The 23,852-nt window shown below is 48.6% G+C and overlaps 1 protein-coding gene across 1 annotated transcript in view; it reads right to left on the bottom strand.

Annotated features, from left to right (window-relative positions):
- Positions 1–23,852, bottom strand: part of GABBR2 (gamma-aminobutyric acid type B receptor subunit 2) — a 348,859-nt gene that overhangs the window by 81,348 nt on the left and 243,659 nt on the right. The window contains exons 8-10 of the mRNA XM_041763142.1: positions 18,478–18,538; positions 5,149–5,229; positions 1,638–1,788 (exon numbers count right to left, since the gene is read on the bottom strand). Of these exons, the coding sequence (XP_041619076.1) occupies positions 1,638–1,788; positions 5,149–5,229; positions 18,478–18,538 (293 nt within the window). The remainder of the gene's footprint in view (positions 1–1,637; positions 1,789–5,148; positions 5,230–18,477; positions 18,539–23,852) is intronic.

The raw sequence follows: 23,852 nt of genomic DNA, 5'->3' as shown, positions 1-23,852 counted from the left end.
GAGACACACAGAGAGAGGCAGAGACACAGGCAGAGGGAGAAGCAGGCTCCCTATGGAGACCCCAATGTGGGACTTGATCCCAGGACCCTAGGATCACACCCTGAGCCCAAGGCAGACCCTTCACCACTGAGCCACCCAGGCATCTCTCTTTCAGATTTTTTAATGTGCAAGGCCAGTAAAAAATTCAGAGATGCCAGCCTACTGGAGAGAGTAACTGTCATTTTCCACAGGAGGCCAAAACGGGGCAGTGAAAGAATTAAAGGAGTTTAGTGTTATGATAGGGACAGCTTGCTGTTAAGGTAGGTATTTTGGAAACTTGTAGAAAGGGAGTCTGATTATTAATTGAGAGCTGATTATGTGCCCAGGCCTTGTGCCAAATACTAATGGGTATGGTCATCGGTTAAAGTTTGTACAGAGTAGACAAAGTTATCTTCTTTTTCTTTCTTTCTTCTTCTTCTTCTTCTTCTTCTTCTTCTTCTTCTTCTTCTTCTTCTTCTTCTTCTTCTTCTTCTTCTTCTTCTTCTTCTTCTTCTTCTTCTTCTTCTTCTTTCTTCTTTCTTCTTTCTTCTTCTTCGGCATATGTGTTATTGATGTATAGAAAATAAAATAACGGTGAACACAAGTCTTTTTGGTCTTCAGGAAATAGGTTTGACTTAATAAAAACCGAAAACAATAACAACAAAATATAGAGCCTCGAAATTCTTCCTTTGGATGCAAGGAGATAGAAAACAACAACAACAACAACAAACCCGGTTCTCTGTGGAATCAGGCTTGCTCCTGGCAGCCGGGAAGGTCACACAGCGTGGGGCTTCTGGGTTCCATGTCACTGAGGCTGTGCCCCTGGTGGCCCCCACTCTGAGCCCCTGCTCAGCGGCTCCCCAACAACACAGGGAGCTGGGATCAGGGATTTGCTAAGGAAACCACAGAAGCTGGCCATGCTCGGTAAACACCACCACTTGGGTGGTGGCCTGTTCTACCCACGGCCGACCAGAATAACTCAGTGAGTGAGCTGCTCTCTTCCAGAGAGTGAAGAACATGTGTGGCAGAGAAGAAACCAAAGCCAGAAAGGCAGGGGACAGGTGTGGCTCAGACAGTGGCCCTCCCTCTGTCACTGGGCTTCTGTATTCTCGTCTGTGATCTGGGGAGTTATCTGAGGGGCTAGTGAGAATGACATGAGGGAGAAGCTTCTCAGATGGTAAAGTACTGTACGGAGGGGGAGCGCCCCTTAGTAAACTCAGTGATTGCCTCAGGCAATGCTTCCCCAAGATGCTGGGGGCGGGATTATGGGGGGTTTGGGCAAATTCTCCCTTCTGTATTTTTCCTCCTGGACTGGTTCAAAGTGCAGGAGCATAGCCAAAGCTCCGAGGAGGCCTATGGACTCAGAGTTGATTTAACCCAGCCCTCCTGTGCAACCAGCATGCTGTGTGTGTGTGTGTGTGTGTGTGTGTGTATCAGTGTGCACACATGCACATGGAACAACTAATAACATCCTAGTGACTGAACAAACACTTTAGAAAGCCACCCTGAGAACCTCTTCTGTGCCCTGGTGCATCTGTCATGTGACGCCCCTACACTTTATCCATGAGGTTTGTCAATCCAGAAAGCATCAGTCCAAGAGGAGGGAGTGAACGGCTTACTTCTGATTCCGATTCTTGATGTTGAAGAAGAGGAAAGCGCTGGCCATGATCATCCCCAGGATGGTGAGGGCAGAGAGGATGCTGTAGAGAGGTAGGGAGATCTTTCGGAGCTGCTCCAGGATGATGGTCTTGTCTTTTGGTGGTTCGGATCCTAAAAGGCCAAGGAACAGACATGAGCCAAGCCCAGGGCACAGAACATCTTTGCCTGTGTGTCTTGCCATCTGGCATCTGTGCATAACCTCTGTGCAGGACACATCTACTGGGCGAGAGGGCTCCAGTGGTTGGCCAGTCTACTGGCAGGGAGCCCTAGCTAGGACTTATTTCTTTCTCTAAATAGAATCAATAAGGAATTTGTGATGCATTTAATAGCCATTAAAAGACTAGAATTTGATTTGGTCTAATTACCCTGTTGAAAAACCATCCCCATTTGTCCCCAAAGGTAATGGCAGCTCGGAAGGCACAGGGCTGGATGCTGTGAGTGGGTACCACTGGGTGCCACCGGGGGTGAGGAACCTGGCTTGGGCTCTCTGCTCTGAGACATGATAATGATCACCCTCAACAGGGCAGACAGCTCGCCTGTCAGTCCCATGGAGACATGTATGTCTCTGGGCATGGGTTTCCTGCCTCAAGGTCATTATGTTGTAAAAGCTTTTCCTGGTTTTCCATTTTCATAAGTCTCACTCACTGTGGGAGGCAGAAGCTACTGGCATGCTTTGCCCTCCCTGCTGTGCCAGGACTGGACCAGACCTGTGGGATTCCATTCCTCTGTGTGACTGCAGAGCTGTCTCTGCTCATTCTCCAAGGGCACCAGGAACCTAGGGGAGCCCTGAGGCCAAAGATGAGAAGACTCATCTTTGTGGTCACTGGCAAAACCGACTGGATACAGGCTGGCTTGGGAGGAGGGGTGCAGGGACCCGTCCGACTCCACCCCACTTCCTACAAATCCCTTTTTTATTAGCTGCTATTCCAAGTCAGGCCTCTGCTGAAGAACTGTGAAACACTGGGGCTTTTTTCTCTGGTGGGGAAAGCAGGGAGCCCAGGGAGCCCCACCAGGGGTCATGATGGTTCCACCATGGCCGTGCCATGGGTACCAGCCATGGTTACCCTGCTGTTCCCAGGAGATGAGCAGAGGATGGGCAGGTGTGGCAGCAGGGATTGAGATCTCCCCTGAACATCTGTGTTTAAAAAACTCTGCTAGCAGGTTCAAATATGTTTGGAAACATTCAGTGGATAAAAAGAGTTAGAACCATCTAAGTAGTCTAGGGAAGTTGCCAGGTTCGAAAACAGCTAGGACCTGCTGGCATGGTTAATGTAAAGCTTTAAGCAATTCCATGTAAAGGAACATTTTTAAGGAGTGGCTTCAAGGGCTGAAAGTCAGGGCAAAAGCAGACACAAGGTGGATGAAGTAACATCACTTCTTGCTTCCAGAAGTGAAATCTCTACATCTGAATACTTCTTGGCCCATTCTTCTGTTTCCCTCCTGCTACCCCCAAGTGAACCTCTGGCTGCATTAGGCTGGCTCAGGCAGCTTCTTGTTACCAAACCTGGGGGTGCCCTTGGTTCTTGGCTGGGAACAAGTCCCTCTCTGGGCATTGAGAAAAGGGCTGAGGTTTGGACCAGTTACATGATGATTATGACCACTAGTCCTTCACGTAGAAGCAACATCAGGAAACTGACAACATCTCTTCTTCCTTACTCTACCTTTCCTCCACCCAAAATGACACCTTGACTGAGATATTATGGAAGCTACTTGGTAATGACTTCTCAGAAATGTCAGTAGCAGCAGCCCTGAGTTTTCTTTCTTGCTCTTCACTCAATCCATTCACTCATTATTCACCCATTTTTCACTATTCCTTCATCCACCATTATACCTTCACTCATTATCATTAATGATGACCAATCATCATTAATTATCACTTTCTACCTGTTGGGCCCAGCACTGGGCACCAGTGATCCAGAGCCAACCAAAATACAGTCCCTGTACTCAAGGAACTTATAGACTAGCTACGTAAAAAGAAAAAGGCAGTAATAAGCAAGCATATTTACTGAATGCTTACGATGGGCTAAGCGCCTTACAGAGATTTTCTCCTTTGATCCATCCAACAGCGTCACACATAGACATGCTTATTCCCATTTTACATAGAAGCAACAGTTTTCAAGGTGTTAAGTGACTTTTATAGCTAGTACGTGGCAAAGCTGGCAGGATTTGAACCCAGACCTGCCTGAGTCCTGTGCTCTAACCATTCTGCAAACTGTCTCCAAAGGATAGTGGTCCATCAGGCACAGAGACGCCCGAACATGAAGCAGAGTGAAGAGTGCAGTTCTCCCTGATGGAGTCAGGAAAGGCTACAGAAGGGAGAGCTGGTCATCAGAAGATGAATAAGGTGGCTGCCCACAAGGAAGAGAAGGAAGAAAAGGCATTCTGGGCAGAGGACCCAGCAGGGGCAAAGGCACGGTGGTGTCCTGGTATATTTGAGGAACTATAAGCAGTTTGGTTGGGAAGATCGGAAAGAAGAGGCCAAGAAATGGAGAGGAGTCCCTTCAGGAAGGTCTTGAGAGGATACCATGAAGTGGGGCCCTCTGCTGAACAACAGAACCAGGTAGTGCTCTGAGCAGAGGTGAAGAATCTTCAGCATAGCACAATGGCCAGGGTATTTTGGCTGTTGAGGGCAGAATGGACTTAAGCAAATTAAGCCTGGTTAAGCCCACCTACTCCCCACACATCCATCCACCTGTCCATCCATCCACTCACCCACTACTTTATTGACTCATATGCTCACCTGTTCATCCATTTATTCACCCACCCAGTCATCCCTTCACTTGATCCATCACCTGTTTAGTTGTTGTTGTTGTTGTTTTAATCAAATATGGACCTTCAACATGTGTCAGAGCCTGGCTGGTATTAGGAGTTAAAAGTCAGATAGGATCTAGTCAGGGAGCTCATGGTCTAACAACTTAGAAATTTCCATGCAAAAGACAGTGACTATGGGAAGGCAGAGTCAAACACTGTGAAAGCCAAGAGAAGGGAGCCATTAGCTCAACTGGGGGCAATCAGGGAAGACTGCACAGATGAGGTGTCATTCGATCTGGTTCTAGAAGCTGAGGAAGAGTTCTTTAGCAGAAGAGGAGAGAATGATCTTCAGGAAGACCAGCAGGTGGATAGGCCTTATTTCTAACCCAACCAAATTGTTCTCCAAAGGACGAGACAGAGCTAAATGAAGCCAGGTCACATTTAAACAAGATTCCTCCTGGCACATGGACTGGTTTAAATGAAGATGCCTGGGAGAGAGACAGCACTCCATGCAAATTCAGGGACCCACCCCAGGAGCTGGAAGCCAGCTCCCATGTGAGTGATGGGGACCCTGTGAGGGAATCAATGTGTTGAGAGGAAAGGAGGATCCCTCTTCCCCAGGAAGCCAAGGACTCTGAGCTTGTCCCCAACCGGCACACAATATCTGGGCTTCAGAGCCACTGAGCAGACCCCCTCCCACGAGAAGCCCCCCTGCCTTACCTTGGAACCTGATAGTGTCATTGATGATCTCCAGTGTGTCGGCCACCGCGTTGTACTCTCCCACCTTCACCTCCCTGCTGTCTGCAGGGAGCAAGAGACAGTGGCTGGTTAGATGGAGCCCCGGGCCCGTGGCTGGCTGCTCCTGTCCCAGCTCTTGTTCCCCACAGGCCCTGCCTATATTCTCACGGGCTTTCCTTTTCCCTGGGGCCTTTTCCAGATAGAACTGCAAAACCTCCAACTGGATCTGGGGTGGAAAAGATGCCGTCTTATACCATCTCAGCCACTGGTTACCCCCACTTTGCTGTGTGCCTCGTGGATAGCAGCCCACCCCCCTCATAACTGGCTTCTCTCTGTTACCAAGTCCTTCCTGGTCGTTGAGCTAAACGGTCTCTTTGTAATTCTCCCCTGGTATCTGGCTCTGTCATCTAGGACCACACAGACCGCTGCTGCTCCCTCTGCTCCAGGACAGCCCTAAAGACTTGAAGACACAGACAGATCATCCCTCCTGGTGCCAGCCCCCAACCTCACTTCACAGAATATCATTTCTAATTCTGCCCTCTTCAGGTCCCTACCTGGGCCACGCCACACAATGTCACTGTGTCTTAAAGAGTGTAGACTTAAGGACTGACCAATGTACTTCTTTAGGCATGATCTGGTCAGCAGCAAGTACAGGGTACTATCCCCTCCTTCTTTATGCACATTATATTCCTATTAATGCATCCTGAGATGGAATTAGCATCTTTCAGAGGCCACATTGCTCTGCTACGTCATACCAAGCACAATCTCCTTCATATACACTGACTTGTTTAGGTGTATTTTCAAGCCCAAGTGATACATTTGGATTTACCTTCATCTTTGATACTATTCTGATGTAGGTTTAGGCCATTGTTTTGGTCATCACCAGAAATAAAGATGATGAGGACCAGCGCAGGGCAGTGGCAAGAAGAATGGAGAATGGGGGGGGGGGGGGTCAGATTTAACAAAGGTTTCTTTTCTCCAAGTAAAATGTGGACAACTGAGTGATCGAATGTGTGGGGGATATAGGGAACAGGGGAATGAAGCCAGTGTCTTGGGGGCTCAGGTACCATTCTGTAAATGGGGAACTCAGGAGAGGGTCAGAGAAGTGGGGACATTGCCATGTTCTGGTTTGGAAGTGCTGAGCCTGACATGATCATGGATCACGAGGGTGGAGACGTCATTGGGTCTGGAGACAGGGGACAGGTCTGGGCTGATAGTTGGGGCCATCAGCATGTAAGCTGGGAGCTGGAGCAGGGGGCTGGGGGCAGATCCCTAGGGACAGTGCCAAGGGCAGAATCCGGGGGGAGCGCCAACCTCTTGGGGGTGGGGAGGGGCGGGCAGAGCAAGATGCTGCAGGGAGACTGGGAAGGACAGGCCAGGGTGCCAGGGGCAGGATAGCAGGAGAGAGTGGGCATTATGAGAGCCAAGGGAAGGGACAATGTCACAATGGAGCTGGCCAGCAATATCCGATGTCACCGAGAGGCTAGAACAACACGCCCCTTAAGCAAGGGAGGAGCGGATTTAGCGTGTGGGGGTACTGGTGACCACAGACAAAGCAGGTCCAGGGAAGGAAGACCAAAGACAAGGGGTGTGGAACTGGAGGGTGAAGCCCCCGGGGCTGACCCGGCTTTGACAGGGTTGAGGAGAGGTGGGGAGAACCACCGAGGAATCACTGAGCCTCGACAGTGTGCCTGGATCTGTGCTAGGAACTTTCTGTGCCTTTTCTTGTTCAGTTCTCACAGCTGGAATTGGTGTTTTCAGTGCCAAGGTACAGATGAGGAAAGAGCTCAGCAGGTTGCACCTCTGCATGCCCCCCTGTCGCTCTGCCTCACTGATTCTAAGAGTAGATGGAGCCCAGCCTCACATCTAGTGCTTCCCACAGGCCATGCTCTTCGGCTGACACGGGGCTGCCTCAATGGGCTCCCTGAGCGGTGACCATTCCTGCCAAGCTGCCCCCTCCATTGGCTGCGTGTGCCTCCTGAGTGTAATAACTGCAGCGAGGAATGCCCACGTGCCCACCCGCAGGCCAAGCAGGTCCCCAGAGCTGCAGATCCTGCATCAGAATGCCCAGAGGTGATCAAGTGACACAGCTGCAGGAATTCCAAACGTGCACCCAGAGGAGCTGCTGGCTGGCTGGGGCTCTGGCTCTAAGTGAATTTCTTTGCAGAAATGCAGATGTACTGCTGGTCCCTTATAAACATTCAGGAAGCGGAACAGGGAATCCCATAGGCCACACTTCTGCCTGTGTTCCTTTGACTGTGGGATGGAAAACAGGGCGGTAAAAGTCACTTCCTTCTCCTCACGACGGTCTCTCTGCCATGGTGCAGGTGGCTGGCGCCTGGGTCACAGCTCCTAAATGTCACATTAGCAGACTCTGCTGGGAGCTCCAGCATCCCTGCTCTGGCCTTTTGAAGTCTTCAGCCCAATCAGCTCCTGCTGCTCTAAGGAGGAAGCCCTGATTTATTTATCTGGTGTGGGGAGGCAGCTCATGAAATATGCAGGCTGATTGGAACAAATCACCAGGAGCCAAGAAGTGATGTGGCTGGCACCCCACCGCACCCCCAGCTGCACAGCCTGCCCCTCTGACTCACACACCCTGATGTACTGTCCCATGGCACCAAGTGAAGCTGCTGGCCGGCTGGGGCTCACATACTCGGCTTCCCAGGACAGCCATAGTCATCAGAATCTCTCCCTGGGGTGCTGCTTGGGGACTTACAGGGGCTTCCCATGTTCTTGCATGTAAGGTTCGTGGCAAACCATGAGCTGGGCATGATTTGCCCCCAGCTGCGGATGAGGGAGGAGACTCACAGAAGTTAAGTGAACGCTCAGGGCCACGTGCCAGACAGTGACCAAGTGGGCGCCTAAAGTTGGCTCCCCTGGCTCTGAATTCAGACCACCCATGCTGAGCTGAGCTGCTGGTCACTCAGCCCACATTTCTGGAGTGCCTACTGCATGCCAGCCCCAGCCCCAGCCCCAGCCCCAGCCCCAGGTATTTCCTCATAAAAGATCCCTCAAAAGCAGCAGCGTGGGTGATTGAAGAGGTTCTATTCTCATCCTTGACCAAGGTGGTCTTGAACATCTTGGCGACCAGGGACGCTTATGCTAAATCCCTTAACTTCTCATTCATTCATTCATTCATTCATTCATTCATTCATTCATTCATTCAACAAACATTGACTGGGTGCCTATTATGTGCCAGGCTCAGGGCTGGAGATACAAAGATAAAAAAAAAATCATAATCTCCGCCGTTAGTTTAGGGACTACAGCCTCACCCAGCCCTACAAGGGAGGTAAAATTACTCTCATTTGCAGATAATATTTCCCTCTGGCCTGCACTTTGTTAGCAGGTGGCTGTAGCTGTAAAATGGGAACTTTCAAAGTGGCCATGAGGGTTAAAGAAGAGAATACAGGCAGTTTCTGGCTTGCAGTCTAACTCACAATAAGTGTTTGGTAAATAGTAGTCTGCCTCATGATAAAAGTAACTGAGCTATTTGCCAGGTCCCCAAACACTCCCTAGGTTCTCTTACTGCCATGGTTCCCCATAATGGTCCTGCTGCTTGGAAGGTGGTTTTCCCCTCCTGTATCAACATGGCCCAACCCTACACCCACCTACCTCTTCCAGAAAGCCTTCCCTGAGTAGGGTTCCTCCCCACAGCACCTCAGTTACTGTGGGCTTAGGGCATGGATGTCAGCCCCCAGTGTTGGAAGTATGCCCTAGGTGTGCCCTGGCCTTATGATTCCTGTCAGCCAGTTAGTCCCTGAGTGGAACTTGAAGCCTTGTATATGGCGTCCCCAGGCAGCATAGAGTCTCGTCCACCGTCCTCTACCCAGGGCCCCTCCCGGGTCTGCAGGTAGAAGGATGGTGCCGTCTCTGCACTCCTTCATCCACCTGTGGCCCAGCTGGTGGTGACCACGATAGGCACCCAGTGCTCTCAATTTTTAACTTTTGGCCTCCTTGTCAACTCCATTGTGCAAACAACGTTAGCCACCCAATGGATGCCAACTGGGCCTTGTGGACTGTGGACTAGGGGACAGGCCAGAAAGATCCAGCAGGGGGTGGGGGTGAGGAAGGAATCGAGCAGAGGGCTGCAGGGTTGAGTCTGTCACTTGCTGGACTCCCTGCCCCGTAACTCTGCTGCAGCTTGCCGCTGACTTATTATGTAACTCTGGACAGACCGCCTTTTTCTCTGAGCCTCAATTTCTCCATCTGCAAATGACATGGCAGGGCTTCCAGTGGTTCTCAGCCCTGGCTGGGCAACAGCATCACCTGGGAAGTGCTGGAAAAACACCTATGTCAGAGTCCTCATATGGACCGATTATACAAGAACTTCTGAGGGGATGAGTGGTGGGTTCTGGGCAGCAGTATTTTTAAAAGCCCCCTAACACTGATCCTTACTGCACAGCCAGACTTGAGAACCCCTAGATTTGACTCAAGGTCCTTCGATGCCGATGTTTTCTGTTCGAAGAGGCTAAAAATAGTGTGGAACACAGAGCCCCTCTCCTGCAGAACAATGCTGCTTCCTCACTGTGGGGCAAAGAGAGGTGTTCTCCCTAAAAAGCCCATTCTTTATTTCAGATTTTAGACTTGGATGATACATAAAGGAAATAGGTCCTATTGGTGAAGATTAGGCTGCCAAAAAAAAGCCCAGTCTGAAAATATTCACTGGCTGTGGGCCTGAGAGCATCCATGAGAGACGGCTGGGAAACAGCTTCCATCAGTGGTCCTGCCTTCTTCTGGAACTGTGACCTCCAGGCGGGGGAGAGTGAGTTATAGGGTCGCCAACCTCCTGCGTTTGCCAGGTGCCCATAGCCTGTCACATGGGTTCTACTCCCCTCACCTCTAACTGTCCATCTGTCCTCAATTGGCTCTAGATCTGAATGGAGGGAAGTATATGTGCTCTTTAAAGAACTGTTACATAGGCTCAACGTGTGACCCTGAGGAATAAAACACTGGATGGCTTTGACTCAACGAAAGTAAAAAAATAGTATACAATGACTCCATTCTAGGCCCTCCTGACAATATCCCAAACTCAGGGATAGGGAAGAGCTCTGGCTGGTAGACAGAACCCTTGGAACTAGTCTTGGCTTTGCTGTCACCTCAGCAAGGAGCCCCCAGGGAGTGCTGGCCTCTGCCTGGGTCTTGCTAAAGCAAGTGGGCTGGAAGGGGAGATCTCTAGGGCCTCCACCTCTTGTTCGATGATTCTGCAATTGGTTTGAAAAACTGTCCCCCAGGTCCTGGCTCTGCCTGGGGGCCACACATCGCATGGACCCTGCTCCTGGTGGTTCATCAGGGGTGGGGACATGGCGCTCGTGGGCTTTGATTCTGCTCTTCTCCAGATAGCCAGCCCTTCCTAGAGGTGATTCCCAGCCAGGTCACTGTCTGTGAGCAGGCCCTAGAGGGTGACTCTCCTGTCACTGGGTGAGGAGCAAGGCTGAGCAGCACCTCTCAGCAGCTCCGAGCAGAGACAGACTTGCATGCTTCCTTGGCCTGAATCGTGCACACACTCTTCTCTGTCTTTATAAACAATATGCCACTGCCATGTTTGGAACAAATTAACATCATTGACCTTTGTTTGGAAATTTTTAACAGGCCAGGGGGACACTGGCCAAATGGCTTGGTAATATAATAACTCTACTAAGGACAGATTTGTTTATCGACTTAGGCAAATGAGGCCAGGGACAAAAGCTAAGTATATTGGGGTGCACAGTCCACATGTAAACACAACAGATTATCTGCACCTAGAACAGACCTTTTTTCCTCCTCTTCTTAGCTAACGTTCCACTGGCCCTTCAGAATCCCAAACTCAGGGATAGAAAAGGAAACTCAGATGCCACCTCCTCCATATAGCCTTCCTAATCTCCCAGGTGGAGCCAAGTGCCCCTCCTCTGAACGCCCTTATCACGTATCACATGGGACCACTTGAGGTCTGTGCCCCCTGGACCAGGAGCTCTGTGAGGGCAGGGGTCACATCGTACCCAGCTCAGCACTCCTCTGTGCCCAATAAGGACCTGGGTCATTAAGAAATGACTCTTAAGGGGCAGCCCCCGTGGCTTAGTGGTTTAGCGCTGCCTTTAGCACAGGGCCTGATCCTGGAGACCCGGGATCGAGTCCCACATCGGGCTCCCTGCATAGTGCCTGCTTCTCCCTCTGCCTGGGTCTCTGCCTCTCTCTCTCTCTAGCTGTGTCTCTATGAATAAATAAATAAAATCTTAAAAAAAAAAAAAAGAAATGACTCTTAAGAAATTTCAAAAGCCCAAACCATAGAGGGGGAAAAAGGAATTTACCCACATCAAAATTAAGAACTTCTGTTCATCAAGGACTTTACGTCTATAGACAAGTGACTGAATGGGAGAAGATATTTGCAAAGCCTAAAGGTAAAAGAGGACTTATATTTAGAGTACTTAAGGAACTCTTGCAAATCAACAAGAAAATGACAACACCCTCAAAATAAAAGTGGTCAAAGGATCAAAAAATTCAACAACAAATGGCTGAGAAGCACAGGAATAAATGCCCAAACCTCATTAGTAATCAAAGAAATAATATTTAAAACTACAATATGATATTACTTTATACCTTTAAACTGGAAAAAAATGAGAGAGCCAGGGGCTGGCAAGTGTTGCTGGGAGGAGGGACACAGGAATCCCCATGCTGGTGGCAGTGGAGATAGGTGTGGGCATTGAAAGAGTCATCTGGCAGATCTTAGGCATGTTCAGCATTCACACACCATCCCATCCAACAGTTCTGCTCCTGGACATTTGTCCTAAAGAAATGCCCAGCTAGGTTCCTAAGGGGACATGTACAACGACACCCATTTTTTGTACAGGAGTTGAAGGCGGCCTGGGTATGTGTCACTGGGAGAGTGGATGAGTGAAGCACAATTAGTGAAAGTCATGGCTCAGATGCACACAGAGGAACACGGAAGCATCTCCAAAAAACAATGTGCTGAATGGGGAGGGGGAAAAAGAGAAAGAAATAGAAGAAGATGCATAATCCAGTTGCACTGACAAAAATCATAATACATGCATACAAAACAGCAGCCCGTGTTTTGTAAGGACATACCAACACAATATACGCATTAAACACTTAGAGTGTTTGCCTTTCGCTGCGGGGTGAGAACAAATGCTGGAAATAAGGGCACAGACAAACAAATGAGAGGGGCTTTCCTGGACCAGTGGTAACAGCATCTCATGAAATGAGGAGAGTGAAATGTGTTCTAAGGAAGCAAGGTCGTACTTTCCTGGAGAAATTCTGGCAGGGGTGGGGGGCAAACCTGGGGTTATGGTCATAAGTGCCCAGGAGAGGAGTAGGAAACCCACGGTTGCCAGGGCCCTTCTCTGTGCTAGTCACCGAACTGTTCTTTGCTTCATGTCATGGAATTCTCCACCATCCCTCAAGGCTAAGGAAACGACCCCCTTTAATTTTACTATTTTAAACTGAATGCTGAAATGATGGGTTTAGAGAGATTAAGCCCCAGCATCTAGCTAGTAAGGAAGAGGCATGTCTGCTTCGAAGCTCATATACTTCAAAGCTCATATACATGCCAGGAGGGGAGTTCCCCATCACTGGAGGCATTCAAGCAGAGGTAATGCTGCAAAAGAGAGTCAGGGTTCCCTTCAACATGGAAGTCTATCTACGGCTCAATGAAACACAAGGTCTGCTACATAATTCTCATCTTTCAGGCTACCTTCTTTGGGCTCTCTGAAAGATAAGCCCTGGGTCATGAAGGCTGGGAAGTGTCAGGGTCAGTCTCCCAGCCTCAAAGAGCCCACATTTGCGTGTGTCCTTCCATTCCTGCTGACACTCAAGCCTGCCAGGGTATCCTGCGGTTTAGCAGCCTATGTCTCCACTCTTAATTATATCAAGTTGAGTGGCAGTCCGACAACCTGGCCTTTCCAGACCACCGGCCAGGTGAAGGGAGCTACACAATACATGACTTGACAGAAGGCAAAGGATATTAAAAACTGGCCTCAAGCATCTCAAACTAGGGTCAAACTAGCTCTGAAAGTTTTCTAGTAGGTTCTGGGAAATAATCTTCCTGTTTTTATAGGCCCTGGCACTCGGCCAGAGAAATTATGAAGCCCCTTGGGGGGAAGGGACTGTATCTTATTCAACTTGGCTTCCCTCAGAGGACTTGGTAAAGCGCCTGGCAGATGCTCAGGAAATGTGCACTGAATAGAACCGTATCTCTTACCCCAAAGACCAAACGGTAATTAATGTCTGCAAACGGGGAGGACAAGCCTACATTTCACCAGGTACCTTCTGAATGACAATTATGCTGTTGGAGTGATGGAAGACCCCATGCCTTCAAATCAGGTGCTGAAACATAACAGTCCGAAGCCTGAGCCCTTTCTGTCGCACAGACGCCGCGTGGAATTCGAGCACATTGTCGCTCGCAGAGGCTCTGACAAGCAGGCCTGATGAAGGCAGGGCCGGTGAGTGAGCGAGCACGCAGATGCTCCCAGCCCCGAAGAACAGCACAAACAAGGCTCTAATCATGGCTTCACTCAACTTCCTTCCCTGCTGCAAATTCTGAACCCTGTTTAGACTTCGGCAGGAACATGGATTCTTTCTTCTTTTGAGGGGAAAAAAGAAGCCAATTCCCTGGTATTCATGCTCATGTCCACGTGATGCAAGTCAGCGATGCCTTGGGGGGTGGTGGGGGGTAGGGGGCAGGCAACTGAACGGGAGTCGAAGGGGTTCGGGCCTTGGCCCCACTGCACCCGTGGTGTGTGGCCAACAGGACACTAATGCCTGCTTCTGACCACATGGGCGTCCTTCAGAATAGCGCCCAAGACAAGAGTGTGAGGACGTGGAATTGATTTGGGAGGTGGTCCTAGAGCACACTGAAGAGCTGTGGGGAGGGGAGGCAGAGGAGGGAAGGGAGCCAGTAGGGGGGCATTAATGGGCAAGTTTCTCTTTCTTTCTTTCTTTCTTTCTTTCTTTCTTTCTTTCTTTCTTTCTTTCTTTCTTTCCTTTCTTTTCAATTTTTTAAGATTTTATTTATTTATTCATGAGAGACACACACAGAGAGGCATAGACATAGGCAGAGGAAGAAGCAGGCTTCCTGCGGGGTCCTCCCAGGACCTTGAGATCACAACCTGAGCCAAAGGCAGACACTCAATCACTGAGCCACCCAGCTGCTCCAATGAGCAGGTTTCTGAGTGGGCAACTGAGGCACAACCCCACTGAGGACCTCCTGGAGACGGAGTACAGAATAACTTGCAGTTGCCACACTCAAGAGGGAAGGATGATGGGTGGCTTATCCTCTGCTTCTCTCTCCTCCCTTGCACCATGCTATCCCTGGAAGCACCCATTCCCTGGACATCTGGCCTACTCCTTGCACAGGGTAAAGGGTGCAGGTGCTTTTACTGAGGCGTTTGTTCTTTACTTGTGGGATGCTCAGGGAATATGGATGTGTCACTGACAGCATCTGCCGCCTACCATCTACCATTGTCCTGCTGGGAGCTAAAAGCTTTGGGAACCCTTGAAAACAAAGTAAACAGAGGGAAGCTGGGGGTGAGGAAGATCATTTTTAGGGATCTGAAGAGCCCTCCCTGGATCAAAAATGCCTCTGTCTCAAGAGGGGCCATGGGGCTAACCATGGTACATTATTTTAGAACAGATCTGTTTATCCAGCACTCCTAAGTTTACTACTAGGTAGTTTCTCCAGCCTGAAACAACAATGAGCACCATCTTGAATTAGCTTCAGCTTCCATTGTCAAGGCTCACTGCTGGTTGCCAGACAAGTCACCGGAAACCTTAAGTAAATGAAGATGTTCTTAAATTTCTACAAGTCCTCTCACCAACAAATCTAGTAAGCGTTACCAAGAGACAGCCAGAAGCCAGGCATACAGCAATAATGTGACGAGCTTCCCAGCACTTGAGACTCTATAGAGCAAAATCTCATTTGGCCCCTTCCCCAGCCCTGGGGGTTGGGCAGGGCTGGCATTCATGCCATCCCCATTTTCCAGAGGATTAAACCGAGCCTTAGGGAGACGAAGTGACTTGCCCAAGGTTACACTGTTCCTAGGTTTCAGAGCAAGGATTTGAACCCAGGTCTTTGGCCTCCAGATTAATTCAATAAACTTGTACTGGAGGCCCTGAGTGCCAGGCATTTGAGCTACCCTACAGCCTTGGAATCAAAAAGTGCAGGACCATGGCTTTTTGGCTTCCCTTTTAGCCCTCTTCTCAAAACTGCCTCCCATTTCTAACTCATTTGGGTTTCAGTTTTGCAAAGGAATTAACAGAGCCTCCTACAAAATGATTCCTTTAAGATAGATAAAAGGGTTCGGAAGGCCCCAGGAACTAGGCTTGGAAACAGCATCTTGTGAGGTCTTCAGAGGAAGGGTGGGAGGGGCCAGCATTGAGATCAGGTTAGTGAGCTTTGAGACAGCCTGGGTGTGAGTCTTGAAGCAGCCCCTGCAAGGGGAGCCCCCCTTTGGGGTTGACTGTCTGTGAGCCAGCTCTGCTGTGAGCCCTGCTGTTCTCTGTGCCCTCTAAAGAGAGGGCAGGAGGTGAGGGAGAGAGAAGCAGACAGAGAGATGGTATGAAGGACACAGCAGAAAACAACATGGTGGTTCTATTTAGAGCCTTTCTGAAAGGCCAATGGCACGAGGCAATTCTCAGGGTCAGTCCTAGGAAGTCCCCAGAAAAGAGAGTCTGGACCAGCCCATAGAAGGGAAGGTATGATGAGTCAGGGCCTCAGGGCAAGTCCCTTCCCCTGTTTGGGCCTCAGTTTCCTCTCTGTGAAATGAAATGATAACCACACACCCTCCCGGGCCAGTGGTCAGCCTATTCAATAATTCAAAGCCGCTCCATCTTGGCAGACGATGCACCTCTGAGACCCTTTACATTTGGAGAAATAACTCTTGTGCTGACATGAACATGCCTTCAGCATTCCAGTGGCTCATCTCAGTCCCCAAAATAACACAGAAGCCCTCTGTCGACAGGATCAATGTTTGATTTAAAAACATATAAAGGGGAGTACATGCCGACCCAGCTCTGATGTGCCCTAAAAATGGGGTACTATTGTGGTGAAGGGAAAACACTCGGGTGCAGGTGTGCATAGGAGTCCAAGGAGGAAGCTGAGGTCCAGTCTCAGCTCTGCCACTAACCAGCTTGTGTCCCTGGGGAGAAAACCTCCCTGCCCTGGGCCCTACTTTCCCATTTATACCAGGAGATAATGGAATGGGATCATCTCTAAGACCCTGCCCCATCTGACATCCTACATATGGCTAAGTGTGGGGAGAAGCTATAAAGGGCAGGCAGACATAAAGGCACCTGGGGGGGTTTCAACACACCAATAAAATCTGGATTTGCCTCAGACAAGTGTCACAGTGCTAACCATAATTGCTACTGCTTGCTGAGCAAGAAATATATGCATGTATTGCTCTGAGTTATCTCATTGCGTTCTTCCCCCGTTCCAAGAAGGTATGCAGGATTATTTTCCTATTTTACAGATGAGGACTTCACACTGGTGAAGTTACTTGCCTAATGTGCTATGTTGACTTGAGTTAAGGAGGGTCAGACCCCGGCCCTCCCTCCCCCCTCCGAACTACCATTTGCTCCACGGCTTTCCTTATAAATCCCTAAAACCAGTCCCCGGAGCTGGTGTCTAATCCTAACATTAAAAAAAAAAAAGGGATCCCTGGGTGGCGCAGCGGTTTGGCGCCTGCCTTTGGCCCAGGGCGCGATCCTGGAGACCCGGGATCGAGTCCCACGTCAGGCTCCCGGTGCATGGAGCCTGCTTCTCCCTCTGCCTGTGTCTCTGCCTCTCTCTCTCTCTCTCTCTCTCTCTCTGTGACTATCATAAATAAATAAATAAATAAATTAAAAAAAAAAAGGCAATAAAATTGGCACGCACTTGTAGCTGTGATCGGCCAATCAATATTTTATAAAATATTCTCCTAGAATGATATAATTTGAGAACTGGAAATGTGACAAGAGAATTTAGTTACAATCACTCAAAAGAAAAAAAAAAGTCAGTATCTTTGCCAAGATGCTTACTTGGTTCAACCAATGAAGAAGCAAAACTTAACAAATGGGAAAATAATTACATTTGCCGAAAATTACATCTTTTGTGCATGCCAGAGAGCTGACATGCGTTTCAATTACCTGCCACGGGAAGACGAATGGGTAAATCTACAAGATTGCATTACGGAGCCACAGTACCGAACACCTCTCCTCATTGATCTAAATCCGGTGGGATTTGTCTGAATGAACCCGAATAACTTGATTTCATTTCTTGCCTTCGCCTGGATGACTTTGGGATCTGACGCAGAAGGCACTGCTCTTGTTTCTGGATTTTCCAGAAATATCCAGAGGCCAAAAACACTGCAGTGAAGAATGGCACATCTAGTGGTTTCAGCTAACAATGCTGCTGATCTCTGTACTGGGCTACAAGGGGGTGCCTACCTGGGAAGAAAGCCCCCTCTCCTCACAGATGCCCTGTGGGCTCTGACAAGCCCCTGTCCTTCTCCTCTATTTCCACCTGGTCACTTGAGGGACCTACTTCTGGAAGGTTCCTGAGCCCCTTCCAATGTGGACAACAGAAAAGCCCAACAAGTGACCTGGTTTCTTAAAAAAATTAAGGACCTGTTACAAGCACGTGGGAGATGATTATGGGTTAAAACAAATTAAAGAGGAATATCAACCAGCCATTGTGTGGATTCTCCCGCAAATTGTAAAGACATGTTGGAGATAATCAAAGGATCAAAGTGAAAGGATATTAAGCATCATTGTTAAACGCTTTAGGTGGGGTAATAGTATCATGGTTATGTTTTGAAAAGTCCTTATCTAGTAGGAATGCATACTGCAGTATTTATAGATTGAAATGAGATAATGTCTGGGAGCTGTTTTAAACATTACAGAAAAAAAAAGAGTTCAGCGGGTGAGTAAAGATAAAGCAAGATTGGCAAAATGTTGATGGTTGAAGCCAGGTGATGGGTACATGGGGCTTATTATGTGATTCCTCTCAACTTGAGGGTCTGTTTGAAAATTTCTATAATCAAACACAAAAGCAATGCAAGCTTTCTTAGAATGTTGGAAGGGACTGAACCCCCTCCCTGTACTTCCATGAGCCTCTGAGAGTCATGTGGGGAGACCGGATAGCCTGAGACGTCATGTGGTTGACAAAAATATTCTATATAAGTTGAAACTAATGTTTTCACAGAGAAGTGTTTTCTATTGACTCTGCTTTCTCTTATCTGGAACATCACACTTTCATTTCTTTTGATGTATTTTATTGCAGAAACACAACATCCCCAAATGTAGAATTCATCAACTACAAAGAATAAGCATCAGAAAGCCTACCTTGAAATTGAGTAAATTTAATGGTCCCCATTCTCTCCCCATTCCGGAACACAACTTGACCCTAAAAACAAAATGAAACAAACAAGAACAAAAGAGAAATGCCATGTTAGCTTAAACACTCCTGATCTCAAATGAAATTCATTAATTGTACACTATGATATTAGTATTGGAAAAAAATAGGTCCCTGTGGGGCTGCAGATGCAAAATTAAACTGGCTGTTTTAAAGCTGGTTGTGACTATTTGGCTCATCTGAGGAGCATGAAATCAATAAGGGAATGAACACATGTGAATTAAAGCTGAGATGTGCATCATCATTATCATCATGATTATCCACAAAATCCACCAACGTGTCCTGTGCTATCCTGGGTCAAGGTCTTCCATGGTGCTGGAGGGATGGAGGCAGAGATGAGGCCCACAGAGCCTGGCCCTGACTCTGCTCTTGGGTCCTACCCATTAAGATGTGTGGCTCTGCTGAGGCTGTTTGGTATGAGGACCAGAAGGGGACTGGAGGTCAGTTAGGATTTCTTATTACAGGCAGAGAATGTTTTTGTAAGTTCTTCCTGAGTGGTGACATCAGCTGCAATTATAAATGGGCTATGGGGCAGCACAAAATGAAGCTTCTTGAGCCAGTGAGACCTGCCTAGTGTCACAGGCAGCTGAGCATCCCTCATTAAGGACCCCGGGGGCTACAGACAGTATCATCTGCTGCATCTGCCTTGCTGGCTGATCCTGGGCTTCCATATGCTGGGTTAAATAAATCGGGAACATAAAAAGGGGGTGTGGTCTCTCCTGGCTAATACAGGACCCATAGAAATTCTATCACGGTATAAAGAAATCGACACATTGTATCAATGAATCTTTTTGGCAAGCTTGAGTGGAAAGGGGGATGATCCTCATTTTACAGATCAAGAAACTGAGACCAAGAGAGGTGATGTGCTCTATACTAGGTCACTGCAAACGAGGCTGCTGGGAGCCAAATCCGAGTTTGATTTTAATGCTCATGCCATTTCACTGCAGCCTGTTGCTCCTCATCCAGAAATAAATTCCTTCCTATCATTCCATTAATGTGCAATTAGGAAAAGCAATGGTCTTAAAGGGACACTGCTTTACCCTCACTATGCTCTTGCATCATCAGGTCATGGCACAGACGATCCCACTCAATTCTCAGGACAAAGTGCCAGGAGGTATCTTCCCTTGGTGGAAACCCAAAGTCTGAGGCCCTGTGGCTTTTCGAACAAATAGAATCACTCAACCTGTTCTCAGAATGAGAAACACCTCCTAAGGCCACTTTGACACCTTTTTGAAATCCTGTAGACAGCTGCAAGCGGTACTGGTTAGAAACTAATGCCCACCGAATTCCATATTCAGGTGACGGCAAGCAATTCCCGGGAGTGTGAAAACACTTCAGCGTAAGGTGAGATGGGAGCTGTGATTTTATTTCTAGGGATGATTGAAAAACACAGAACATCTTCTGAAATGCTCACTTTTATGCAAATAGAGCACTTTGCTGGGAAAGATGCAGACATGGTGGACAAGGAGGGCATTTCCTGGTTTGATTTCTTGGAGATCTAATTTGCCCATCCCCTCCAAGCTCTGAAGAACTCCAAAGATTTCTAGATATAAAACGTGGACAAGTTCTGCAGAATATTTATTAAATTATAAAGTTTATGAAATGGTCTTCGAAGCTGGATGGAATGACACTGGATTGGAGTATGAGGTGGGGAATGAGACCCTCTTTTTACTTTGTAAACAAAATAAATTAGTCCATCTTTAAAGTAAGAGCTGTCACATTTTATTTTCCTCACAATAACTATTTTTACTAACAGCAGCTCCTTAGTCTCTCAGGTAATGCAGTGGAAGGAGGCCAGAGTCTGAGTATCACAAACCTGGCTTCAGTGCTCCCTTGGGCAAATTCCCAAGCACCTGAGTTATGGACCTCACGCAGCTCCTGACCTACAGCGGGCACTCAGTAAATGGCAGTAGTAATTTTTATTTTAAAAAAATCTAATAGGGCAGCCCGGGTGGCTCAGTGGTTTAGCACCGCCTTCAGCCCAGGGCCTGATCCTGGAGTCCTGGGATCGAGTCCCACGTTCGGGCTCCCTGCATGGAGCCTGCTTCTCCCTCTGCCTGTGTCTCTGCCTCTCTCTCTCTCTTTCTCTCTCTCTCTCTCTCTGTCTCATGAATGAATAAATAAAATCTTTAAAAAAAAATCGAATAGCAGAGAACTGAAATAAAAAAGATTTTAAGCACCAGGAAGCTTTCTAACCCTTGGGAAGAGATTTTCCGTATCACACGGTTTCATCGGGCATAGGGATAAACTGTTGGGTCCTTGCCCACGGCGTCCTCACCTCTCAGAGACATCAGCCCCCAAGTGACTTAGTTCTCAAACCAAATGAGCCGCCATGTGCTTCACTGGTGGAGCCTGGTGAGGGGGCAGGCAGGTGGACAGGGCCAGGTCACACCCCCATGACTGGGCTCTGGAGGTGATTTTGTGCAGGGAAGAGCCCCGGGGGAGGGGGAGAAGGTTGACCAAAGCAGTACTATGATCTGATATAAGATTCGAGAAGATGGCTCTGGGTACTGGATGGAGAAGGGATGATAGAGTGGAAACAAAGACGCAGAGAACCTGGGGGCTTTGGCAGCCGTAATGCTGGTGTGAGGGGGCAGCGGCTCAGGCGAGGGTGGTGGCTGGATGCTCTCTCTTGCCAGCTCAGATGGCACCACCAAGGTGGCTGGGCACTGTGGCCTGGACAATAGTGGGCTTCCACCCTACCCCCACCCTTCATCTGCTGGACACTGCAGTGAGCTGCCCCAGTGCCCCCTTGGGACGGAGGCACTCACCTTCCCCAGCCGCCAAGGTGCCTGGCACCCAAATGGAGCTGTGCCAGTGATGGTTATGCCCCCTCCCTGGGGGCAGCCGATATTCAATAGTCGCAAAGGGACATTGCCTCAATTCAGGACAAACATGAAGGGCCATGGGATCCAGAGGTCTCTGTGGGATGACTGAGGCCAGGGTTACAGCTGCATTACTTCACTTGTCCCTTGGCCACATCCCGCGTCCCTTCCTCCCTCCCAGGTTTTATTCCTGAGAGCCCTCCCTGACAGATTTCCTGTCTGTAAATCTTTGTCTCAGAATGTTTCCTGGGCAACCCCACCTAAGACCCTGCATCAAAGGTCACTGGCACTATGCCGTCCTTGCAACCTGAAGGAGCCTGCGTGAGAAGGTGGTGGGAACAGAGCCGACGGATCCCGAGTGTCGCCCAGGCTTCAGCCTCACTGTGGCCTGGCATTTCAGCCAGGGAAGCGGGCGGGCTTGGCTTTCTTAAACCCCAGCTTGAGCGGGGATTTGTCTTGCTCCTCTCCCCACACATGTATTCTTTATGTATACAGGGTGCTCCTTAAGCTCTTCCGTGTGCGATCCCAGGGCTGAGGATCATCACGTGCACCCAAGACCCATCCATAGGAGGCGCCGAATTCTGAAGCTGGAGTCTGGTAGCTCTGGCTGGCGTGGTGGCCGAGTTCTGTCTGTGGGCTCACAGCCCACACCCGCTCTTCTCCACACTCCTCTGTGTTGCAGGGCCCAAAGTCCAGAAACCACATTTCCCACCATCCCCTGCCAGCTGGTTTCCATTTAGGTTCTGCTAATGAGAAGCATTCATGGGAGATTAGAAAGTACGCATAAGGGAAAAGCTATCTTTTTTTTTTTCTGCTTTGGCTGTAGCAGCAGGAGTTCTGAGTGCCTGCAGGTGTCCATGGGCTCAGCAGGCCCCCCACTGTCAGCATGGGGGGCTCTGAGCTGACTGCTCGGTGGCCAGTGGTGGGGTCCCCCCAGCAGCAGGATCAGCAGTGGCAGGAGCCTTACAGGCCAGTGTCCTTGGGTCCCCATTATTTTATTTGCATTCCTAATCTGCTCTGGGGTCATTCTTGTAAAGTCCTTGGGAGTTAAAATCCATTATCCATCAGCATGCTGTCTAGAAAACAGAAATCACTTCATGCATTTCAGAGGCAGCGGCGACACCATTTCCCTTTTTGTTCCTGCAGCCCAAGGGGCTTGGTTGTTTTTGTAAATACTCATCTCCCGTGATAGCACCTTCCTCTATTGCTCCTCCGCCCTTTTCCCCAAAGTTGTAACCAGTTCCCTGTATTAAAGCTCCTTCTGAAATGCCTGAAGTGGTTTCTGTTTTCTTGACGGCATGCTGATTGATAATGGATTCTAACTTCTGAGGAGTTTATAAAGAATGACCACGGAGCAGATCTGGAATGCAAATAAAATAATGGAAGTAAAGCTGCCAAGTGGATAATTTATAAGGAACTTTTTTTTTTCCCCTGAAAAGAGATGTTGCTAATGTCAAAGAAGGCAGTCTGTTTCATAAAAGGCAATCCAAACAGCTCGGGCTGAATCAGGAGCAATAAACCTGTGTTTCTTTGTCGGAGAAATCTTCAGACTGCACAGGAAAACACACGGAAAAAGCATACACTTCAGCATTCACCAGTCAAGAGCCAACACGGCTCCCGGCCTGACCCCACATCGTCATGGAGTGCTTCTGAGTGTCAATTCTCCTCTTTGAAAAATAGGAAGTGCGGTACCTACTTGTCAGGATGGTTTGTGAGAATTAAAGAAGGTATTTGTGAAGAAGGCATAACCCAGAGCTGCCTTGGCCAAAGGGTAACTCATAATTCCTCCAGGTAATCCTGGTTAGCAGCATTTCACCTGGAGTCAGCTCAGAATCCCCAGGAAAATCAGTGGATAGTGAGATGTTCACTTAGGATTCCAGCAGCCTACTCTTAGAAAAATTGTTTCCATTATTCATCTTTAATGTTTCACTACTAAGTAGCAGTACGATCTATTCCAATAGCAGTTTATGAATTGTATGGGTGAAGCCCTACTTGGAACTTTTTTTTTTTTTTTTTTTTTGTCTCTTTCAATTTCACAGAGGAGGACAGGAATGGATGCCTTAGTCCCAAACATGATCTGATTTCAGGCTAGAGCTGGAGGCTGGACCAAATGAAGACTTGCTCATTTCAGCCTGATTGGAAGGAACCCTGGGCCCACTGAGGGACACAGTCTCTTAGATCATGGCACATTTAGGGAAGGATTTCCTTCTTTAATATGACTGCAAGTACGCAGTTGTCTCTGGCAGTCGTGTTTGTCTCTGGAAAGTGTGAGCATGCATGCTCATCTGTGTGTTTGGTTTGTGCTGTAGGGAAACAAGATCTACCCTGACATGTTACACAGGCAGGGAAATCTCTCAGGAGATGGAAGTTGAAGGGTGACAGGAGCCTCTGGTCGGCATGCTGCTATCTATGTAGATGACCCAAGCCCACCTTGGACTGTTCTGCTACCAGCCCTCCAAACAGCACAAGGCTGGTCTCAA

The sequence above is a fragment of the Vulpes lagopus genome, chromosome 7, assembly GCF_018345385.1.
Source record: "Vulpes lagopus strain Blue_001 chromosome 7, ASM1834538v1, whole genome shotgun sequence".
Classification (NCBI taxonomy): Eukaryota; Metazoa; Chordata; class Mammalia; order Carnivora; family Canidae; genus Vulpes; species Vulpes lagopus.
Note: the sequence above shows the minus strand (reverse complement) of the source record. Positions and strands in the feature narration are given on the sequence as shown.